Here is a 19,004-nt window from a genome sequence, read left to right on the forward strand (position 1 = left end):
CCTGTCCCATTGAAGCAACTCCTGCCCAAGTCACCAATAACTTGCCAGACTCATTGGACATCCATCACTCTGTCTTACCTGAGTATTGCAATATCTGACTCAACTACCTACCACTTCTTGAAATTCTTCTGTTCCCTTTCATGATATTACTCTGCCTTGGGTCTTCTTTTTTTTTTCTTTTGTTAACTTTTTATTTTGAATTTTATGGGACAATTTCGTAGAGAATGATATTTCTGCCCCCTCCAACTCCCAACCCACGATAGATTTTCCCCACATTGCTACAATAGTACAGTCCTTCATAAGCAGTCTTCTTTTCCATCTCTCAGGTTACTGCTTTTCAGTTTTCATCACAGCTTTTTCTTCCCAAATTTTTCTCACTTCCTGTGGCCAGTATCTTGGGGCAGGGTGAAGGTTGCAGGTAGGAGTACATCCTCTGCCTTCCCTGCCCTTCTCACTCAGCCTGGGGAGGGCACCCACTTCCACAGCTCTTACTAGTCACAAGCATCATGGAATTCCAAATAGACTCTTCTCCCCAGGTATGTCCTACCTCCTGATGCACAGAACTAACCATCTACTGCGGATCTTCACTAGAATGAGCCACGAGAATCATGAACATGACCAAACGAAGCCATTATTTTCTTTCCCACGTCCTCCTTCTACCTCTTGCATTGTTTCATTTCAGGGGATACCATCCCACTGGTGGCCAAAACAAGGAAGTATGAATCAACTTCTGGCTAATTTCAAAAACTCATCTCTTCCTCAAATCCTTTTCAACTAATCATCACTAAAGTTCTATTATCCCAGTGCCCAAACAGCCCTTCCATCTGTCTCTTTTACTCATCCACATTACTATCGCTTTAATTTTGTTGTTGATCTTTCTTCACCTGGATCACAGAACTAACTTCCTATCTGACTTCCCTGAAGCTCTCTTGCTCAGTTGGAAGATGGAATCAATAACTTTATTTCTTCACAAGTTAATGTGAAAAAGCAAATGAAGATGTTAACTACAGATGGAAAATGACAATCGCATTCCATGGTCATCCAAAGTTTTCAATGGTTTTTGACTTACATAGAATAGTAGGTGCATTCCTGGTGTATTTTGTTTCTTTATCTTTTAAATAATATTTATTAAGCACCTCCTTTACATTTGACATTGGGCTCAGGCTATACTATGAACAAAAATGTCACCACATCTCTGCTTTAGGCAGAAGAGGCACCAGGCTAGGAAGGGACAAAGCCATATAAGCATCTAATAATTTACAAGGTGTAACACGTTTAGTAATTTGAGAGTCCAGGGGATAAAATGGAGACGGTGACACAGAGTCACTTTTATAGCATGGAGACACTACTCCCTCCAGCAAAGTTCTACAGAAAAACTAGCTGTTGGCTAACACATAGGCCGGGAATTTGAGAGAAACTCTTGGCCATGAAGTCTAACGCATGATCTTAAGCATGATCTTCCTCTTCCCTTTCTAGCATAGCACTTGCTTCTAAGATAGCTGACAAACTAAGGGAGTAAAAGGACAAATTCAAGGTACTGACTATTAGCCTTGCAGAATTTCATTTTACTTAAATTTTATGGTGCTATGAAAAGCATGTTTCTCCTTTTCTCTGTAAAGAAAATTAGAACTAGAGATGGCTCAGCATTTAAAACCTGTGGGTGGTAAATACTCCCATTATTCCCCTGCTGCATTTCTAGCTTCTAGGTTTCTCTTTGCATTTACTGTATCTCAGAACTGAAAACTATGAGTAGGAACAAGACATTTTAAAGTGAAAGTCTATATCTCATTTAATAAAAGACAAACTGAGGACCAGAAGGGCTAAATGATCTGCCCAAAGTCAAGTCAGGCAGTATGTAAAAATTAAAACACAATTCCCTGCCCCTTCCCTTTTACCAGTCTGCCAATCTCCCAAATTCCAGGACCTTAGAACCTTCACCCTGGACAAGGCCCTTAATCTGCAGTCATGCCTGGTCGGGGCCAGTACTGTCTCCACTTCTGAGAACCTTGAAAGCTACAGACAAACCACTTCTCTCTCTAACATGTCCTTGGCTCTCTCTTCCCAGAAATGTTCTGTTTCTGACAGATACTTTCAATTCCTCCTTATTCACTTGAGAACCAGGCCTGCTTAAATAGTTTGGCTTAAAGTGTTTTCTCAGAACTACAACTTTCTTGGTTGACAAAGTTTAGTGGTTGCGGTGGATCTGCTGCAATTACCTTAGTCTTCATGGAACCTTCAGGGAAATCTCAAATCCTCTATGAGATGGAGTCATCATAGGTGCTTTTATATTTAGAAGTTTACCCAGAAAACAGAGGGGATTCCCAATTCCATTGACCTTTCAGCTTACAAAGCGAGCCTCGATTACCCATGTTCTAATTATTTCAGAAAACTGAGCCCTTAAAAAGTCAGACGCAGAGTTACTGGTCTGCACTCCTAGCTCCAGCGCTCTTTCTGTCTTTGCAACATCACCCAAGCCTCTTGGACTGAAGCAGCAACGCCATCAAAAATGTCACATCAGTTATGACAACACAGTTTGTTACGTAACTGGTGCTGCAGAGCAGAAAAGTAAGAAAAGTCATGAACATGAGTCGCGGAGCCCTTCCCCCAACCTTTCATGGCTCTCGCGTGGCTAAGTACTCCACACTTAACAAGTGAACTCTATACAAGAAGGGAATACCCTCTAATCAAAGGAATTAAAGACTAGAGCTAACACTGGTATAATGATTTCCACGTTTCAGACACTGTTATAATGTGCATTTCATCCAGCGAACTAATTTCATGCTCACAATACCCCTACTGGGGAGATTTGTTTATTATGTTCCTATTTTATAAGGAGGGAAATGGAGGCACCAAACTTAAGTTAACTTGTCTAAGTTCTACCTCCAGAGGCAGCCTGGTTGCAGAGCCCACACTCTTAAGCACACTCAACTGTAGAGAAGTACACTGAACTGCTTCTCTAAATAAGAAACTACCTGTTTTTTCCAAATCAGTTAACAGGTCACTGCTCCTTCCTCCCCTTCCCCATATTAACAACTAATTTCTTTAACACTTTCCTTTATAGTAAATTATGTGTGAATAAAAGAGTCAAAAAATAAATAAAACTGTGATTCAAATCTGAGCCAATTCTTAGAATGGAATTCATTTGGGCACCTTCAAGCTTTTCATGTGATGCAATCAATAACAGTGGAGTGCCCTGCTCATGGCACGTACTTTGTTTTTTGTTTTCGTTTTTTTTTCCTTTGCGAGAGAAAGCAAGAAAAAGTGAAATCTTTTATCTCTGGGGTCCCCAATGTTTGCAGTATGTAATGTTGGACCAATCTGAAGCCAGGAGCTGGGAATTAATTCTGGGTTTCCCATGTGGGTGGTAGGACCCAATGACCTGAGTCATTGCTGTTCACAGGATTTGCATCAGCAGGAAGCTGGGATCAGCAGACATCAGCAGTGAGGTGGGGGCTCAAACCTAGCCACTCCCAATGGAGTCCCAAGTGGCACCTTAACCACTAGGCTCCACCACCAACTGTTTTTAAATCCTCATAGTACATGTGTTTACACACACACATTTTTCTGTTTCTCAAAATAAAAAGTGGTTTTTTTTGCAAGTATCAATTTTGTTAACTGTTTCCAAAAATGCTTTGTCCCAGTCTGAAATCTTCCCCTCTGCCAGCCTGTCGTATTTCTGATCAAGGTGCTCTTGTGATAAGGTCTGATTTTATAAGAAACGAGGATGAAAATACTGGGAGACAAGGAATCAACTCCCTGCATTCAAAGGATTGAGCACATGTCAGAAAAATAGGACCTTATTTGAATCATATTAAATCTCCAGTGTTAACAAAGCTAGGGTAATGTATAGTTGAAAAACATGAGTAATTTTGTCTTATCTTGAGCAGATGTGGCATGCTAAGAAGACAATACAATCTGGCTGGCTCCAAGATGGCACTTGGACAATGAGCGCTACAAATGTGACAGCCCCGGACATAGGGAAGTTCTGGATTCCTTCCAGCCATGTCAACTCACAAGCAGCTTCATTCATGGATCTAACTGGTGGCAAGGTTTACAGGTTTCATTTCAAAAATGAACGAGTAATGAAGGCTCAAGAATTCCACAGCTAGTTCCTAAGCAGATCGGGAGGACTAGTATTTGCTGCCCTTCTGGCAGGAATGTCTGCTGGTGTTTACAGCTCAGTGAACAGTTAGGAGGGAGACAGCTCCATCCATTAGCAGAAGAGAACTCATGTGCTACGTGATCTGACATTCAGTTCACACTCACACAGTCTCCAGTAAGCAAGGTGCATCCATTTGAATCAACATGGAAACAGGCCGAAGAGAGGGAGGCAAAGCAGCTACAGGGCAAGATGATGGCAGAAACAAGTTCACAAATCTAGCAGAGCAGCTCTCAAGAGAATCTTAACATGAAAACCAAGGGACCTGTCAGAGCAACGTGCCATTTTATATGGCTCTGAGCAAGTTGCCAGTTGTCTTTTCATTAACACCAGAGCTACCTGTGGAAGGTGTTGAACAGCACTATGCTGGAAGAATTAAGACTTGCCCTAAACTCAGACCAAACTGTTATTGCCCTAATTACAAGGTCAGAGCCAGACAGGAGGAAGAAACTACGACATATATACATATACATGCATACATACAAAATTTTATTTCGTGTTATTTTATTATTTATAATAATGTATTATTTTATTATTATTGCTTTTCCACAGCCAACAGACTTTTTAAGATTGCCCTCTCTGAAATAGTGGGGTCTTACTTCAGAAATATATCCCACTTATGAGGCCTGGAAAATTTTGTATGAATACTGATATGTTCATTGGGAAACTGCTGAAATGTTATTTTAAAATAGCGTTGAACACATAGCTTGGGAGTAAATGCACAACCAACGTCCTCTACATTGTGTGTCCATTTATGTAAAGCCTACCATCTAGCAAGACACACCTCATTACCACCTTGAATTCTCACTCCTCCCCACAAAAAAAAAAAAAAATCTGATTAAGCTCCAGAGAGAAACTTGACTTTGACATTACAAAAGACTTTAAAAAATCAAATAAGGCCAAACTGATGCCCACAGTTCATTCTACATTTTTATTAGGTACACAGTCAAAGCAGCTGACACTATTTCTTCAGAACTGGGAAACCACTTAAATGTTCTGTTTATTCTATGCCTCATAAAATACAATTCTTTAAGAGATTTCTTTGTAAGGACTTGGTAATTAACAAAATTGACACTTCCTTTAAACTTTCTGATTAGTCTCAATAACTAAGAGTCACACTGACTGACTGCAAAATGATGAGGCTATAAAATAGATGAAGTCACATCTCCCACCGAAAATTATTTAAAATGCCAGGCACCAAAAAAAAAAAAAGAGTTCCTGATTACTCACAGTATGTGGAAAATTATATTTGCACTGTCTCAATTACTGCTGTTTATTTCTCAGTACTGAAACGCCCTGGATTGTCTGACATGATGCCCAGTCCCATTCACAAACCCAGGAAGCCATGTCTAAATGAAAGTCTTAACATGGGTACCAGGATTCAGGCTTTGAAAATAACCATTTTCAAATTTTCTGGGACATCCTTTAAGCAGGAGCAACTTCGCTCTTCCAGCAAGTAAGGAGCAGAACAACTTCAAAGGTCTCTGCAAGACCCCCCTGCTGACGAGGGTACCAGCACTTTATCCTAAGCAGCATCTGCCAGCCAGGCCTTCTCCTTTTCCTTTCAGTCACCACAGGCATATAAGGAGGCTATTCCTTCCAGCCAGCACACAACATTGAGGAAAACACAGGCTGAATGGAACGCTATTTGCTCTTCTGGAAACACTGAATACAAGGCAACTAGTCATGCCTGAATGTTCATATGTTCTTCTCAGCCCAATAGGCAGAGCTGCGAACGAAACCTCAACTCCCACTGGGAAACCACCAGTTTCTCACAGGGCACTGTTCATGGAGGACTCTACCCTTCTAATTTCATCTGTCCAGCTGAGATCTCACAGCATTCTTATTGACTCAGACACATGACCCAATAGATTAGTTACTGATCACATAGCACAGGAAGTCTGAAACTGCTTTCTCTAAGTGCCTCCCAGATGTTGGGGTTAGGCCTCACCCACAGTATAATTCCGATTCCAAGTGTCTCTCAGTCAAGTGGTGATCTTGCCTGCAGGGGAGAACTCCAAAGAATTTGTCACTACGATACTGTGACATCAATTCCACTTTTTGTGGTTAATAAAACAAGTTCTGCATCCAGCCTGGCACAATGCCCTGATCTGATTTATTTTAAGCCAAGCTGGAGGGTTCACAAGGAAGGCTGCCATTCATGAATGTGTCAGGACAAGTATTCCAGGATCCCTGTGGCAAAACTTCCACTGGTCAGAAAACTGACTGACCCCCCCCCCCACCCGCCTCAGCAAACTTAGCCTACTCCCTAAGGTAAGATGATATGTTACCCCTTTAAAAAATACTAAATGTTTTACTTATAAAATCTGTTTTGCCAGACATTTTATTTCCAAACGGTGTCCTGTGAGAGTTGGTACAGGGATTAGTGCAAAGAGAAATATTTCAATGCCTTACTTAACTGTCTCAAACATCAACACTTCATTCCCTACCCGCACGCTTAACACACCATGTAACAAAATACGAAGACATGGATTTTCCAGACAAATCTACATACAGCCTTAATTTAAGATTTTTCAGCCCCAGTACAGAATTAGAAATTTTTGTTCTGAAGTGGCACACCTATCTCCTCAGAGAGCTCAGCTCTCTTTGAATAAAAAAGGCAAGGCACCCTTGGGGGGACTCAGCATATATTTTTAAACTTCTTATTAAATCAACCTAATTTATGGGGCATGCTCAAGGAAAAGCAGGTAAGGAAGGAGTTGCTTTGGTCGACTCTAGCCAGTCCCCCCTCCTTCCTCCTCCATTGCTCTGCTACAGCAAGGATTTCCGAGTGCCTTCGTTCTCTTCCAAAGCGACTCGGCTCTCTCCGTCAGGCTCCGAACACTGCCGAGTCCCTCCGAGCCGGGTGCCCAACCACACCGAGCTAAGCCGAACGCGGCCGAATTGAGCCCCATCGACTTTTCCGGTCTCCTCTGGGCGCTGTCCACCACTCGCAACGCCTGAAACCTCACCCAGCTCAGGTGGCTGAGGCTTCTACCAGGCTCCAACCCCACACTTTTACAGATTACTGACTTCTGAACTTCGGAAATATCTTCCCTTGGGAGAAAGTGGGTGCCTCGGCTTCCATTTACCGACCCGCAAGGGCTCCAGGCAGATGCAACATGCACCTTGTTGCAAAAAGCAATTCCCAATGCTCCGCCTCCCCATCCATTAGGGCTGCAGGAGCTCCGGGAGAAGCCCCAGGCCAAATTACCGATGGCTCTGAAGGGTGCGGCAAGCCGAGGGGGCCTCTGCACAGAAAGCCCCAGAGAGCCTTGGAACAAAACACCAACACGTCAAGCATATGGGGGGGGTGCTGCCTCCTAACCACTACTCCCTACCATCATGGCGCCGCCTGGAACCCGCTTGTCATGCCTGTTACACATGCAAGATTTCTTGCTTCTTGGTTCCCAAACAGAACACTCCGTTTCCCACCCACGAAAGGGGTTTTTATTTTCTATTGTTTTCCTACGGGATGCAATTACTTCGGCTATCTTGTCAAGTTGAAAAATAATCATTTTTGTTTACTGCACAGCAACCCCTAATTAGGAGCTGTGTGTGCACGAAGGTGTCACAGCAAAGCGACGTGGAATCCTCCCTAAACGGTCTTAACGAACTCCTCCACCCACAACTCTCAGGCCAAACGGAAGCAGCCAGGTCAGGAGGCCTGGTACCCCTTTCCTGCTGGCCACCCCCTCCCCAGGTAGAGCTGCCAGTTAGCACACCAGGAACTGCTACGTGCATGGGGTAAGATGCGAGCCTGCCAGTGGGAAGGAGGGGCGAGGCTCCTTATTGAGAAAGTGCGGAAGGGAAGGAATACCCCATTTTGCTTTAATTTTCAACCATCACTCAAATCCACCCCCAGCTAATTAGGAGGGGAAACTGATACCTAAGGCAGAGGGGGGAGGCAGCAAGTGGGGCCTTAAAACCGTATCATGGGTAGAATACATGTAAGACAGGCCTATGCAGAGTGTAAATAAATACACAGATAAGGGCCACTGAGGGGAGGAAAACTGGCCCAGTCAGGGCAGCAAATGTGGAGAGGTAGGGAGGGAGACGGGAGAGGGGGGCCCAGGCAGCAAGCGGCAGGCATTTTAGTCCCACAGCCAGTCTCTCACCTATGCCAGGATATATCTATGCCAGTCACATCACTTAGGGACCCATCCCTAACCCTGGCTGCTTTTTGGGTGGGTGGGTGTGGTGGGGTAGAAACCACAACCTCCAATTCAGCACCAAAAACCCATGAACAGCAGACACTTTATCCTGCACACAGTCTAGGGCTGGGTCCCCTCCAAGTTCAAAATCAATGCAAGCAAAGAGCAGGGAGAAGTGAGATTCTGGATCTTCAGGGCAGGGGCATGAGAGGAGGAGAAGGGAATGGAGACAGCCAGACACACAGAACACGCCACGGGCGGGAGTAATGATGGTAATCATGCCAATAGTGTGATGTTCTGATCAATATGGCGGACACTGTCATTCATACAACTACAGGCGCTCCCCTTCCCTCCCACCCCCCACCCCCCCAAACACCCACCCAAGGAGTTGGGGTGGAGGACCCAGAACCAACGTAGAGAGGGGGAGGGTTGTCAAGTGCTGGTGTGTGTGTGTACGAATTAAAAACAGGCCTGGGGTGCAATGTGGAGTGCATGAGGTCATAAAAACGATCTTTAAAAATTATTCTTAATAAAAGTACAAATGGCAACACCACAGGGACTTACTTCATCTGCTTCACAATGGTGCTTTTCCCCGATTCTCCAGCCCCTGTTGGGACACAGATTGGGGGGGGGACACTGGTGAGTGTCAGCTTGGAGGCACTTGGGGAGGGGGCAAGGAAAGCATGCGAAGGCAACCCCGTGCATAAGGTGGGGCCAACTCAGGGACTAGGGCTGCCAGAGCAAGGTGGAGTAGGGGGCTGGTGGCAGGGGGTGTGGAGTGGCTGGGGTCAGGGGACGGGGGTGGCAACCTCGGTTCTTACCCAGCAGGAGTAATTTCACGTCTTTGGCAGCGCTGATGCCATCCTCTTTGAGGTTTTTCTCAATCGCCTTGCTCCGCTCGAGGGCGGCTCTCTCCTCTGCGCTCAGAGTACATCCCATGGTGGCCCCTTCCCTGCCACAGCCCGCACGACTCGGCTGGCACGGCTCCCCTGCTTGGAGCGCCCCCCACCCCCCCCAGAGAGCAGAGCCTGGGCTCAAAGGGGGAAAAAAAATCACGGTATTCTCTCCTGGGCTGGAAACAAAAATGTCAGGAAACCAGCACCCCCCCCAAAAAAAGGCTGCTAACCAGATCCCGGCAGCCGAGACTCGCGGCACCTGGCGTGGGTCTTGCGGGGGGGGGGGGTGTCCAGATGAGGGTGGCCGAGGTCTTGGGTTCCGGAACCGGGAGAAGAGGCGCTGGGTGCAGGCACGGAGGCTTGTGCACGACCCCCCGCCCCAAAAAATAAAATTATAGTCAAAGCTGGATTCACAGCTGGAACCCGCGGAGGGTGGGGTGGGGGGCAGGGTGGGTCCTTCTGCCGCGGCTGTCGGAGGAGGCGTCTGGCGGCGGCGGAGGCGGCGGTGTCGGCGGCGCGGGATGTGGAGGGAGTGAGTTAGGGGGTGCTGCTAGTGCATGTGCATCGCCGGTACTCAGCCGTCGGTGCGTCCGAGGCGACTTCGCCGGTCCCCGCGCGCTGGGCAAGGCTGGGCAGGGGCCGCGCCAGGGGGCAAGTCTCTAGCGGGAGAAGGCGTCGCTGTCTTCAGGCGCTCGCATCGCTCGGTGGAGCCTACCGGAGAGAGGGGGGAGAGCGCGAGGGAGCCGCGACCAGTCGGGAGCTCGAGGGAGAGGTTGAGAGAGAGAGAGAGAGAGGAAAGGCAGGGAGGGAGGGGGGCAAATGAAGGGAGAGCAGGGGCGATAGCGCGCGCGCGCGCGAGCCCGAGCGGGGGAGGGGGCGAGCGCGGCGACGAGTGCGCCGGCGGCCTTGCGCACCCGGCTCCGCCAGCCGCCCGCTGACGTCAGCAGGGCCTCGCGCCGGTACCCGGGGGGCGGGAGGGGCGGAGGCCGGGAGGCCACGGGAGGCGCGCGTACCGAGCCTCGCCTCAGCTGGCGGAGGCGCGCGTGCGCGCAGCGCGGCCTCCCCTCCCCCAGTGTCCGTCGGGCTCGCGGCTCCCTCAGGGTGGGCGCGGGCGGGCCCGGCGAGCTGCGCGCGGTGGCGACTCATCCCAATCTGACTCCGGCCCCGCGCGGCGTTTGCGCCGGCCCTCTGGTCAGTGAGAGCCCGGGTGTGGGCGAGGCTGTCAGGTGGGCCTCCCACCCCGATCCCGGTTTGCGTCCGACGCGGCCTGTCTCCCTCTCGGGTTTGCTCTCCATCTTGTCTTCAGTAGTTAGGGGTCGAAACGGGCGAGGCCAAGTTATCTCAGCAGACGTGAGGCGATAAGACAGGAATAAACCCGTGTACCCCATGATTGGCCTCTGTGGGGTCCCGAGGCTGACTTGTGGTTTTCACTCCTTTAATCCACGTTTATTGAATACCTACTAGGTGAGAGAGCAGATTGTGAGGAGAGGAACCCCGCAGGCTGAGGCAGAAACAGGGCCGGGGCTCTGTCGCCTGGGCTGTGGGCCAGGCTCGGTGTGCGCGGGAGGGCTACTCCCTTCCAGGGGAGCTTTGGTACCCCGAGAAGCTGCTAGCAAAACGCTTCCCTAATTTTTCCAACGCGTTGGCAAATGTTGGACAATTTAGCTCGGTTGAGGACTTTGGATTCTTGTGTCTTATCCCTCCCCAAATTAAAAAAAAAAAAAAGTGGATTCTGAGTAGAGTTTTGAAGAGAGAATATCTATATTTTTCCATCCTTTAGAATTTTTTTTTTTTCTCCCTGTCTCAAAGACCCAGAGACCCACGGGTCAGTTACTCAGTATATGGCTGACCAAATACTGAGGAAATCGGTAGAATTTTGCCAAAGAGCTGGCGTGTTATGGGTGGTCTCAGAGATGGCGGAAACTAATTTTATTTCTGCACAAAATAGTTTTACAGTCAGTTCCACCAGACAGCCCCAGGGGCCAAGAGACAAGGTTGCATGGGAATGGGAGCGGCAAGCAGCCAGTGAAAAACAGTTTTCTTTCTAACAGTTGGGCATTTCTGTGGCTCTGAAAGCAGACTTGTTTGCTTCATTTCAACAAAAGAAAAAAAAATCAACCACTCCTGTTTTGGAAATGTTACCCAGCATAAAAATATTTGCATGGGGAAAAAAAAAATCAGGCAGTTTAGACCCACCCAGAAGAAAGTAATTTTCCCCAGAAAATTTTAAAATGTAGTTATTTCCCTGTTCTCCCCATATGGATTTGCCTCGTTCTGGAAATAACTGTGTCAAAAACATATATGCACTGTAATTTGAATATTTAAAGTTGAACCATATTTTACATATTCTAGGAAACTGGCAAAGGACTCATAAGGAATTGTTTCATAAAGTTAATAACCACTTCCATACCATCCCTCCAGTCCCCTTCATGTGTGTTTGTGTGTGTGTTTGAGAGAGGATGTTGGTTTAGGGGATAATGTGTGTGTGTGTGTTTGAGAGAGGATGTTGGTTTAGGGGATAAATTTGGTTTGCCTTTAAATCAAGGAGTCTGTCAGAAACAGCCTTCCAAACCCAAGCACATAATGCTTAACTCTCCAGCATTCTATAGGTTTTTGTTATTTCCTGTACAGGTTGCTAGGACAATTATTCAGATCTGTCGGATGCAGGAGGGGAAGCTGAGCAACCTCACCCAGGTTCTGCTATCTGTTAAGATTGCGTTTGGAATACTGAGGAGGTAAGAATTAAAATATTTTCTTGCAGCTGGTGGGTCACAGTTTATGTTTTAAATGAAGCCATAGAATACTTTCATATCTAATTATTTTAAGAGCCCAGGCTCTTGGTGCACATTCTGATTTGTGTGGTTTAGGTATATTTAATCCTTGGTGTAAGACCCTGTATGGTTGAAACACAAACCTATAATTTGTGTATTTCTTTCCTTACTCTGACTTAGTAAGCACCTACCAGGTGTTATAGATGTTGTATTTCAGGTTTGTCTACGCTGTTTTCTTTTCCTGGATCATTTTGCATCATTATAAGTTGGGTTTCATAAAAGACTAATAATAATCCGCTTCATCTGTATAGTGCTTTTCAGCTTAGTGAGCAGTTTTACAAAAATGATCTCATGTGATCCTGCTACAGAAACTCAAGTTCTCTGCTGTGGTGTGGGAGGCAGTCATGGCTGAGTGGGGAGAGCCTGGATGATGAATGCAGATCAACCAGGGTACCCATTTCACAACTGAGCAAGATGAGTCTGTGAAAAACTGAATAGTTTAGATCTGGAACTTGTGTAAGGTCACAGAGAGTTCAAGAGTCAGCAAGTACTCCTCTGATAGATTTGCATACTTTATGAGAACAAGTATACTTTTCAGACTCACGAGAAGGCTTAAATCCTAGATCTTAGTCTTATTCTGCTTTTCCTAAAGGAAGTAGGGATGAGACTAGTTCAGTTTTGTATGAAGTAGTAATAATTAGAAAACACAAGTGTTTGATGTGTCCACAGTTAGTTCTTGTGGGAATGAAGCAATGACAGTCCTAACCTCAGGAGTGGAGAATGGATAGACCAAGGACAGATTTTATTTCATTTTCCTTCATATAATCCTCAAAATTATATTTTTTTCTGATTCTTACTGTTGGCCAGAGAGTTACTCTCACCCCATCCTTAGCTGTCCTCTTTGTTACAATTTCAAAAGTAGGCAATTAGAACATTTTGTATACTCTCTAAAAGGATCAGCGGTAAGGCCTACATTTAATTGCTTTTGTACTACATCTCTGGAGGACAGTAATTCATGATGAAACACAGCTCCCAGGTCTGACAAATTAGAATGTGTGTTCTGATTAAGTGAAATTAATTTCCCTATTTGTTCCCTTATATGTTTTCTTTAATTAAATATAGATATATATGTATTTAAAGATTTATTTCTTTTCATTGAAAAGGCAGATATACAGGGAGAAGGAGATAAAGAGAAATATCTTCCATCCGTTTATTCACTCTTCAAATGGCTGCAACAGCCAGAGCTTTAGCTACAACAGCTGAAGTCAGGAACCAGGAGGCAGGAGCCTTCCCTGGATCTCCCACATGGGTGTAGGGTCCCAGGGCTTTGGACCATCCTTTACTGCTTTTGCACACTGTCGCGGCTAGCTGAGCCTGCATAGTAGGCATGGCAAATGTCTGAGCGAAAAGCACCAACACACAGAGACCATGATGGTGTTAGAAGTGCTGGGAGCAGTCTGTCCACAACCCTCTTTATTACCATATTATATCCTCTTTCCCCCAAGCCCATTAACAGGACAATAGGATGCCAATGAGTCTGCAAAGGCCAGGTACTACTGCCATAGGCCTGATTCCTGAGTGCTCAGCTAAAGGAATGTAAATCAGCTCCTCAGCCCACAACATATTCCCCCTTCTGTATTAAAGCAGACTTGAATGTGCCTGTCTTAGGTTGTGGACTCTCAGGTTATCAGCCTTACCCGTTATCGGGAATCTCCTTAGCATGACAGAGACTCTGTCTTAGGTTGGTCAGTTCCCGGTCCATCTTACCCGTCACTGGCTGCCATTCAACGCATTGTCTGCTGCAGCTGCTCAAACCATACTTGGGAAGGCTGGTAACCCTGTTCCATGGCTAGGAGTGAATATCAGCTCAATAGCAATGAGCAAACAGCAGTTCCCGGGCTTGGGAAAACAAAGCACTTCACAGGAGAAACATACATAAAAGGCACAATGGGAGACAAGAGGCCATGATCTTAGGAGTAACTTTGCTCAATAGCAATAAGGAGGCAGCAGATCCCAGGCTAGGGAAAACATCTTTCACTTGCACAGATGATAAAACAGAAATGCATACAATACAACAGAAAGGTATACGATGGGGTACAGGAGGCCTAGACTAAATCTAACAGCATCTGCTATTTCTTTTCCAACAAATCAACCCGCAGTCACAGCATAAGCATGCCCACCCGCTCATGTTCATCAGTAAAGTCCTGTTGTTCCATAACTCTGGCAGTCTGTTCTGTGACCTATTTCACTGTCACCACAGTAGCTGTTGGTGGCGGCTGTTGATGTATACTGGCTATGATGGTCGCCGTTAGGCCAAAGTCTCTTTTATTCTTTATCAGGCCAACATAGGCCTCTCCGTCAGTCCCAACAGGCACAGGCGGGATTCAGGGCAGCTGCAGGATAACAGCAGAATCGCAATTGCCATTCCAGCATGCTGTCAGGGTGTACTGGAACTTGGTGTCATTCACTTCAGAGGCATCTCCTGTACTTAAGAGAGAAACATAGGGATAACACAAGCAAACACAAGCTTCAAATTCAATGAGCTAAGGTTCACTCACAAGAGCGAGTCCTCAGGTTCAGAGGAAAGAAGGAACTAATCCTCTGCTATAGTGGCAGGAGGAAAAACAAGAGAGGAAAACCTGTATTCATGGTGGGAAGAGCATTTTTAAAAATTTCCTCTTAAAGCTGTTTCTCCAAAAACAAAGAAAATTCCTGGTATCCAAGGTACCTGGCCTTGGGACAAAAGGCCAGAAAGGTGTCACTGGACAACTTCCTTGGTCCCTTTCAAATGATAAAGAGGCCAGTCTGAAGCCCTCCCGCTTGACAATGGCTGAAGACAGCAATGGGCAGAGGCTTCAGGTGGGGAATAGAAATGTAAATGTCACCCTTATCTGTTGGGGAAGTAAGTACTTTGCGCTCTGGTGAATCCAAAACACGGTGGGGAAAATATAAACAAAACAAAAGGAGTTCCAAATCAAAGCATTAGGGTATTAGGAAGGCTCAATACTTCCTCCCCCATCCCACATGGCTCTCAGAGAACAAAGTCCAAAGCCACCGATAAACTTCAGCTTTGCCATTAGTCAGGGAATACGCTGCAGAACAGCAACAAAATACTGATATACTTATGTTATGAAAGGGAACATTTGGGATTGGAAGGACAGTGAAAGGCAGTGAAATATTTCATGATAGAACCTGGGGGCCTGAGAGATAAGGGGCACGTGCAACTAGCATCCACCCCTAACTGCATGGCCTCCTCCCTGCTTATGTTAATGATTCCCACTCCCTGCTTATGTTTATGGTTCCCCCTCCCTGTTTATGTTTAGGGTTCCCCTTCCCTGTTCATGGTTATGGTTTTATGGTCTTATGATTTTAGACTTGGTTTAGCCTTTAAAAAGGATGCTATACCATGACTCGGAGTCGATGCCTACCTCCTGCGTGAGGAACTGGCCTTGGCCCCAGTGCGCTGGTAATCAAATAAAGCCTCTTGCTTTTGCATCAAGTCTCGTCTTCAGTGGTCATTGGGGAAACTCACTCCCTTGAGACAATTGGTAAGGTTTTTCCCTGCTAGGGGGCCTTACAGTTATATATAAAGGCCTAATATACTTGCTTGTCTTCCGACTCAAATGCCATCATCTTGGCCAGTATCCGAGCTTTCACCAGGCTCAGCAGCAGAAGCTTGCTGGACAAGCCTCTCAGGAATCCACCTCGGACCATTTTCTGGGAAAACACAAACTGATCCTTGCCCCCAAATGAGGACGGGATCTGGGCCTAGCCACTTACCAGTCAAGGGGTCCTTCCACATAACATAACCCTTCTGCTTCTGAGGTGGATTCCGATGACGATGTGCAGCAGACCATCCTTCAGCATCCAATGTTAGAAAATTTAAAATAAATGATACAAGATTCAAATGATCTCGGGAAGTACTATATTCCCCTTTTTTGTTTTAATAAGGTAATCCTTAATAGTACGGTTGGCACGTTCCACAATACCTTGTCTTGGAGGATTATAAGGAATATCTGTAATTAGTTGTATATGGTGGGAGGCAGCAAAATCACGAAACTTGCTGCTAGTATAGCATGGAAAAACATGGAAAAACATGCATAGCAATGGGCTAGAGTATGTCTGACTTGTTCTCCTGTTTGAGGAGTAGCTAAAATAAATCCAGAACAAGTATCGATAGTGACATGCACATACTTTAGTGTCCCAAACTCTGGGATGTGTGTCACGTCCATTTGCCAGACACGATTGGGCAACAGTCCTCGGGGATTTACACTATAATGAGGAACAGGTAAAAATTGAGGGCACACTGAGCATTGCTTCACGATGGTTCTGGCTTGTTCCTTAGTCAGACTAAAGCGCAAACAAAGCGTGTTAGAATTTAAGTGAAATCTAGCATGTGCCTTTTGAGCTTCTTCAAGAGCTGAGGCCACCAATTTGGTGGCTGAATCTGCAGCCACATTTCCTGATGTCAAGGGCCCAGGTAAACCTGTATGGGCTCTGTTGTGCCGGTTTCTGAAATCCCCAGATAATCATCAAGTCTGAAGCCCGGGCTAAGGCATAAAAGTGGTTTATTCAGGTCAGCCCAGGTCTCCCAGCCACCTCCCCCAGCCCAGCATGGCCGGGCGGGGGAGGGGCAGCCACTGCAGGATCCGCAGGGCTAGCAAACAGCAAGCCCACAAGCCAGAGAGAGAGCCAGAGACAAGCCCCTGAGAGCCCAAGCTCCCCAGTTTTTATACATTTCAGGCTATTGATTATACAGTCATGATCTAGCAGGCTTCTATTGGTGGGTTTGAAACTAGCAACTTTCAAAAAGTACAAATCGATGAGCTATAGGGCCGTGGATCTTATCAAACACCAGGTACCTCCTTCCTGAGGAGTGGTCTGCCTATGTGACCTGCCAGGTATCCTGCTGGGTGTCAGGCCTAGAATCCACACAGCCCCCAGCCAAGCCATCAAGGCGGGATCACAAAGGGCAGAAAACTTCCAGGCTCTTCAGGCTCGAATAAGAGTCACAAAGAATTTATCTTTGGGGGCCCAAATACAGGCCTGAATTTTAGCAAATGGAGATGCTGCTGTAGAGTGGGAAGAAATTTGGCCCGCAGTCTCCAGCACAGGAAGGGAATGGGCAACATATCCACTATCAGAATACAAATTAAAGGGCTGCATGGAAAATGTTTGAAAGACGGCAAGAACGGCCACCAATTCTACAACCTGTGCAGAGACAAAAGACGTGGGGATGGTGGTAACCTGGCCATCTACTACAAAAGCTGCCTGACCATTTGGCAACCCATCAGTGAAAACAGTTAAAGCTTCTGGCAATGGTTGAAGAGAGGTTACAAGTGGAAAAACAACAGGATGCAAAATAAAAAACTACAATGGGGTCCTTGGGATAGTGGTTGTCAAAATTAACATCTAAAGTACTCAAAAGAATAGACCAGGTCTCTTCCATATTCTGCAACCGCAAAAGCTGCTTCTGAGTGTATGGAACGATAATGGTATCGGGGACCTTTCCAAAATGTCTTAGGCTGCTTTTAGTGGCCTTTTGTATCAACTCTGCTATGGCCAAACAGTAAGGAACAATTGTGTTAACAGGAGAGACATGCAAATGTTCCCACAAAATAGGTCCCTGCTAATAAAATGCCCCTGTAGGTGTATATGAGGATGCTATAACAATAAATAAAAGTGGGATACTGTAATCAATCCTGGTCAAATGGGATTGTTCAACAGCTATCTCAACCTTGCATAGGGCGTGACGTCCCTCCATAGTCAGCACCCTAGGGGATGTTGGAGAGGAGTCACCTTTTAAGATATCAAACAAAGGTTTCAAATCTGCATTAGTAAGTTTCAAACTGGGTCTCATCCAATTTATATCCCCTAACAATTTCTGAAAATCATTAAGAGTTCGCGACTTTTCTGTGGCTATGGAAATTTTTGGGGGTTTAACACAATTCTGAAAAAGTTGAAATCCCAAATAATTAAATGGAGAAACAAGTTGTATTTTGTCTGGGGCTATAGCTAATCCTGCTTTTTCTAACTCTAGCTGTAACTTACACAAACAGGATTGCAACACATGAGTAGATAGAGCTGCCAGCAAAATATCATCCATATAATGAACAATCATAACAGAAGGAAAGCTGGCGTGCACTGGTTTTAAGGCGGCAGCCACATAAATCTGACACATAGTAGGACTATTAGCCATTCCTTGGGGTAAAAATTTCCATTGGTACCATTCAAATGGTTCCTGCAAATTAACAGAAGGCACACTGAAAGCAAAACGAGGCGAATCTTCTGGATGAAAGGGAATGGAAAAAAAACAATCCTTTAAATCGATCACAACAATATTAAAGTCTTTTGGAATGGCAGAAGGCAGCGGTAATCCTGGCTGCTGTGATCCCATTATCTCCATGGTAGCATTCACTGCTCTGAGATCCTGTAAAAGTCTCCACTTCCCTGATTTCTTTTTAATCACAAAAATAGGTGTATTCCATGGAGATGTGGAAGGGACAATATGTCCAGCAGCCAGCTGTTCTTGAACTATTTCCTTAACGGCGGCTATTTTTTCTGTAGAAAGGGACCACTGGTCAATCCAAACGGGTTGAGAACTTTTCCATGTAATCTTCTGTGGAGTAACCTCAGCTGCCATCATAATGGCCCCTAGGGAAAATGCCCTAGCCCTTTCTTATCCTTCTTATGTTCCACGGAGATTGGTTGAGTAATTCCTTGCAGCTTTTTCCCTATACCTTTTCCAGGAATGTAGCCATACCTCTCCATCTGCTACATAGCTAATTCCTGAATAGATACTAATACTGCCCCCATTTGTTGCAAAACATCTCTCCCCCACAAATTAACTGGCAGACCTGGTACTACATAGGGGGTAACATGGCCACCATTTCCTTCCTTATCCCTCCAGGCTAGAGGCCTGGAGCTAGCTAGGGGGCTTTGGGTAATCCCCAATCCTTGTAAAGTGGTCATGGTGGGTGTAACAGGCCAACCTGGGAGCCAATATTTCTGTGAAATAAGAGTA

The 19,004-nt window shown here is 45.8% G+C and overlaps 1 protein-coding gene across 1 annotated transcript in view; it reads right to left on the minus strand.

Moving 5' to 3' along the window:
* GNAO1 (G protein subunit alpha o1) overlaps nt 1-10,061 on the minus strand; it is a 149,620-nt gene extending 139,559 nt beyond the window's left edge. The window contains exons 1-2 of the mRNA XM_058674198.1: nt 9,135-10,061; nt 8,878-8,920 (exon numbers count right to left, since the gene is read on the minus strand). Coding sequence (XP_058530181.1) covers nt 8,878-8,920; nt 9,135-9,252 — 161 coding nt within the window. The 5' untranslated portion in view covers nt 9,253-10,061. The remainder of the gene's footprint in view (nt 1-8,877; nt 8,921-9,134) is intronic.
* Between the last annotated feature and the right edge of the window lie 8,943 nt (nt 10,062-19,004).

Source organism: Ochotona princeps, chromosome 16 (genome assembly GCF_030435755.1).
Source record: "Ochotona princeps isolate mOchPri1 chromosome 16, mOchPri1.hap1, whole genome shotgun sequence".
Taxonomy (NCBI): Eukaryota; Metazoa; Chordata; class Mammalia; order Lagomorpha; family Ochotonidae; genus Ochotona; species Ochotona princeps.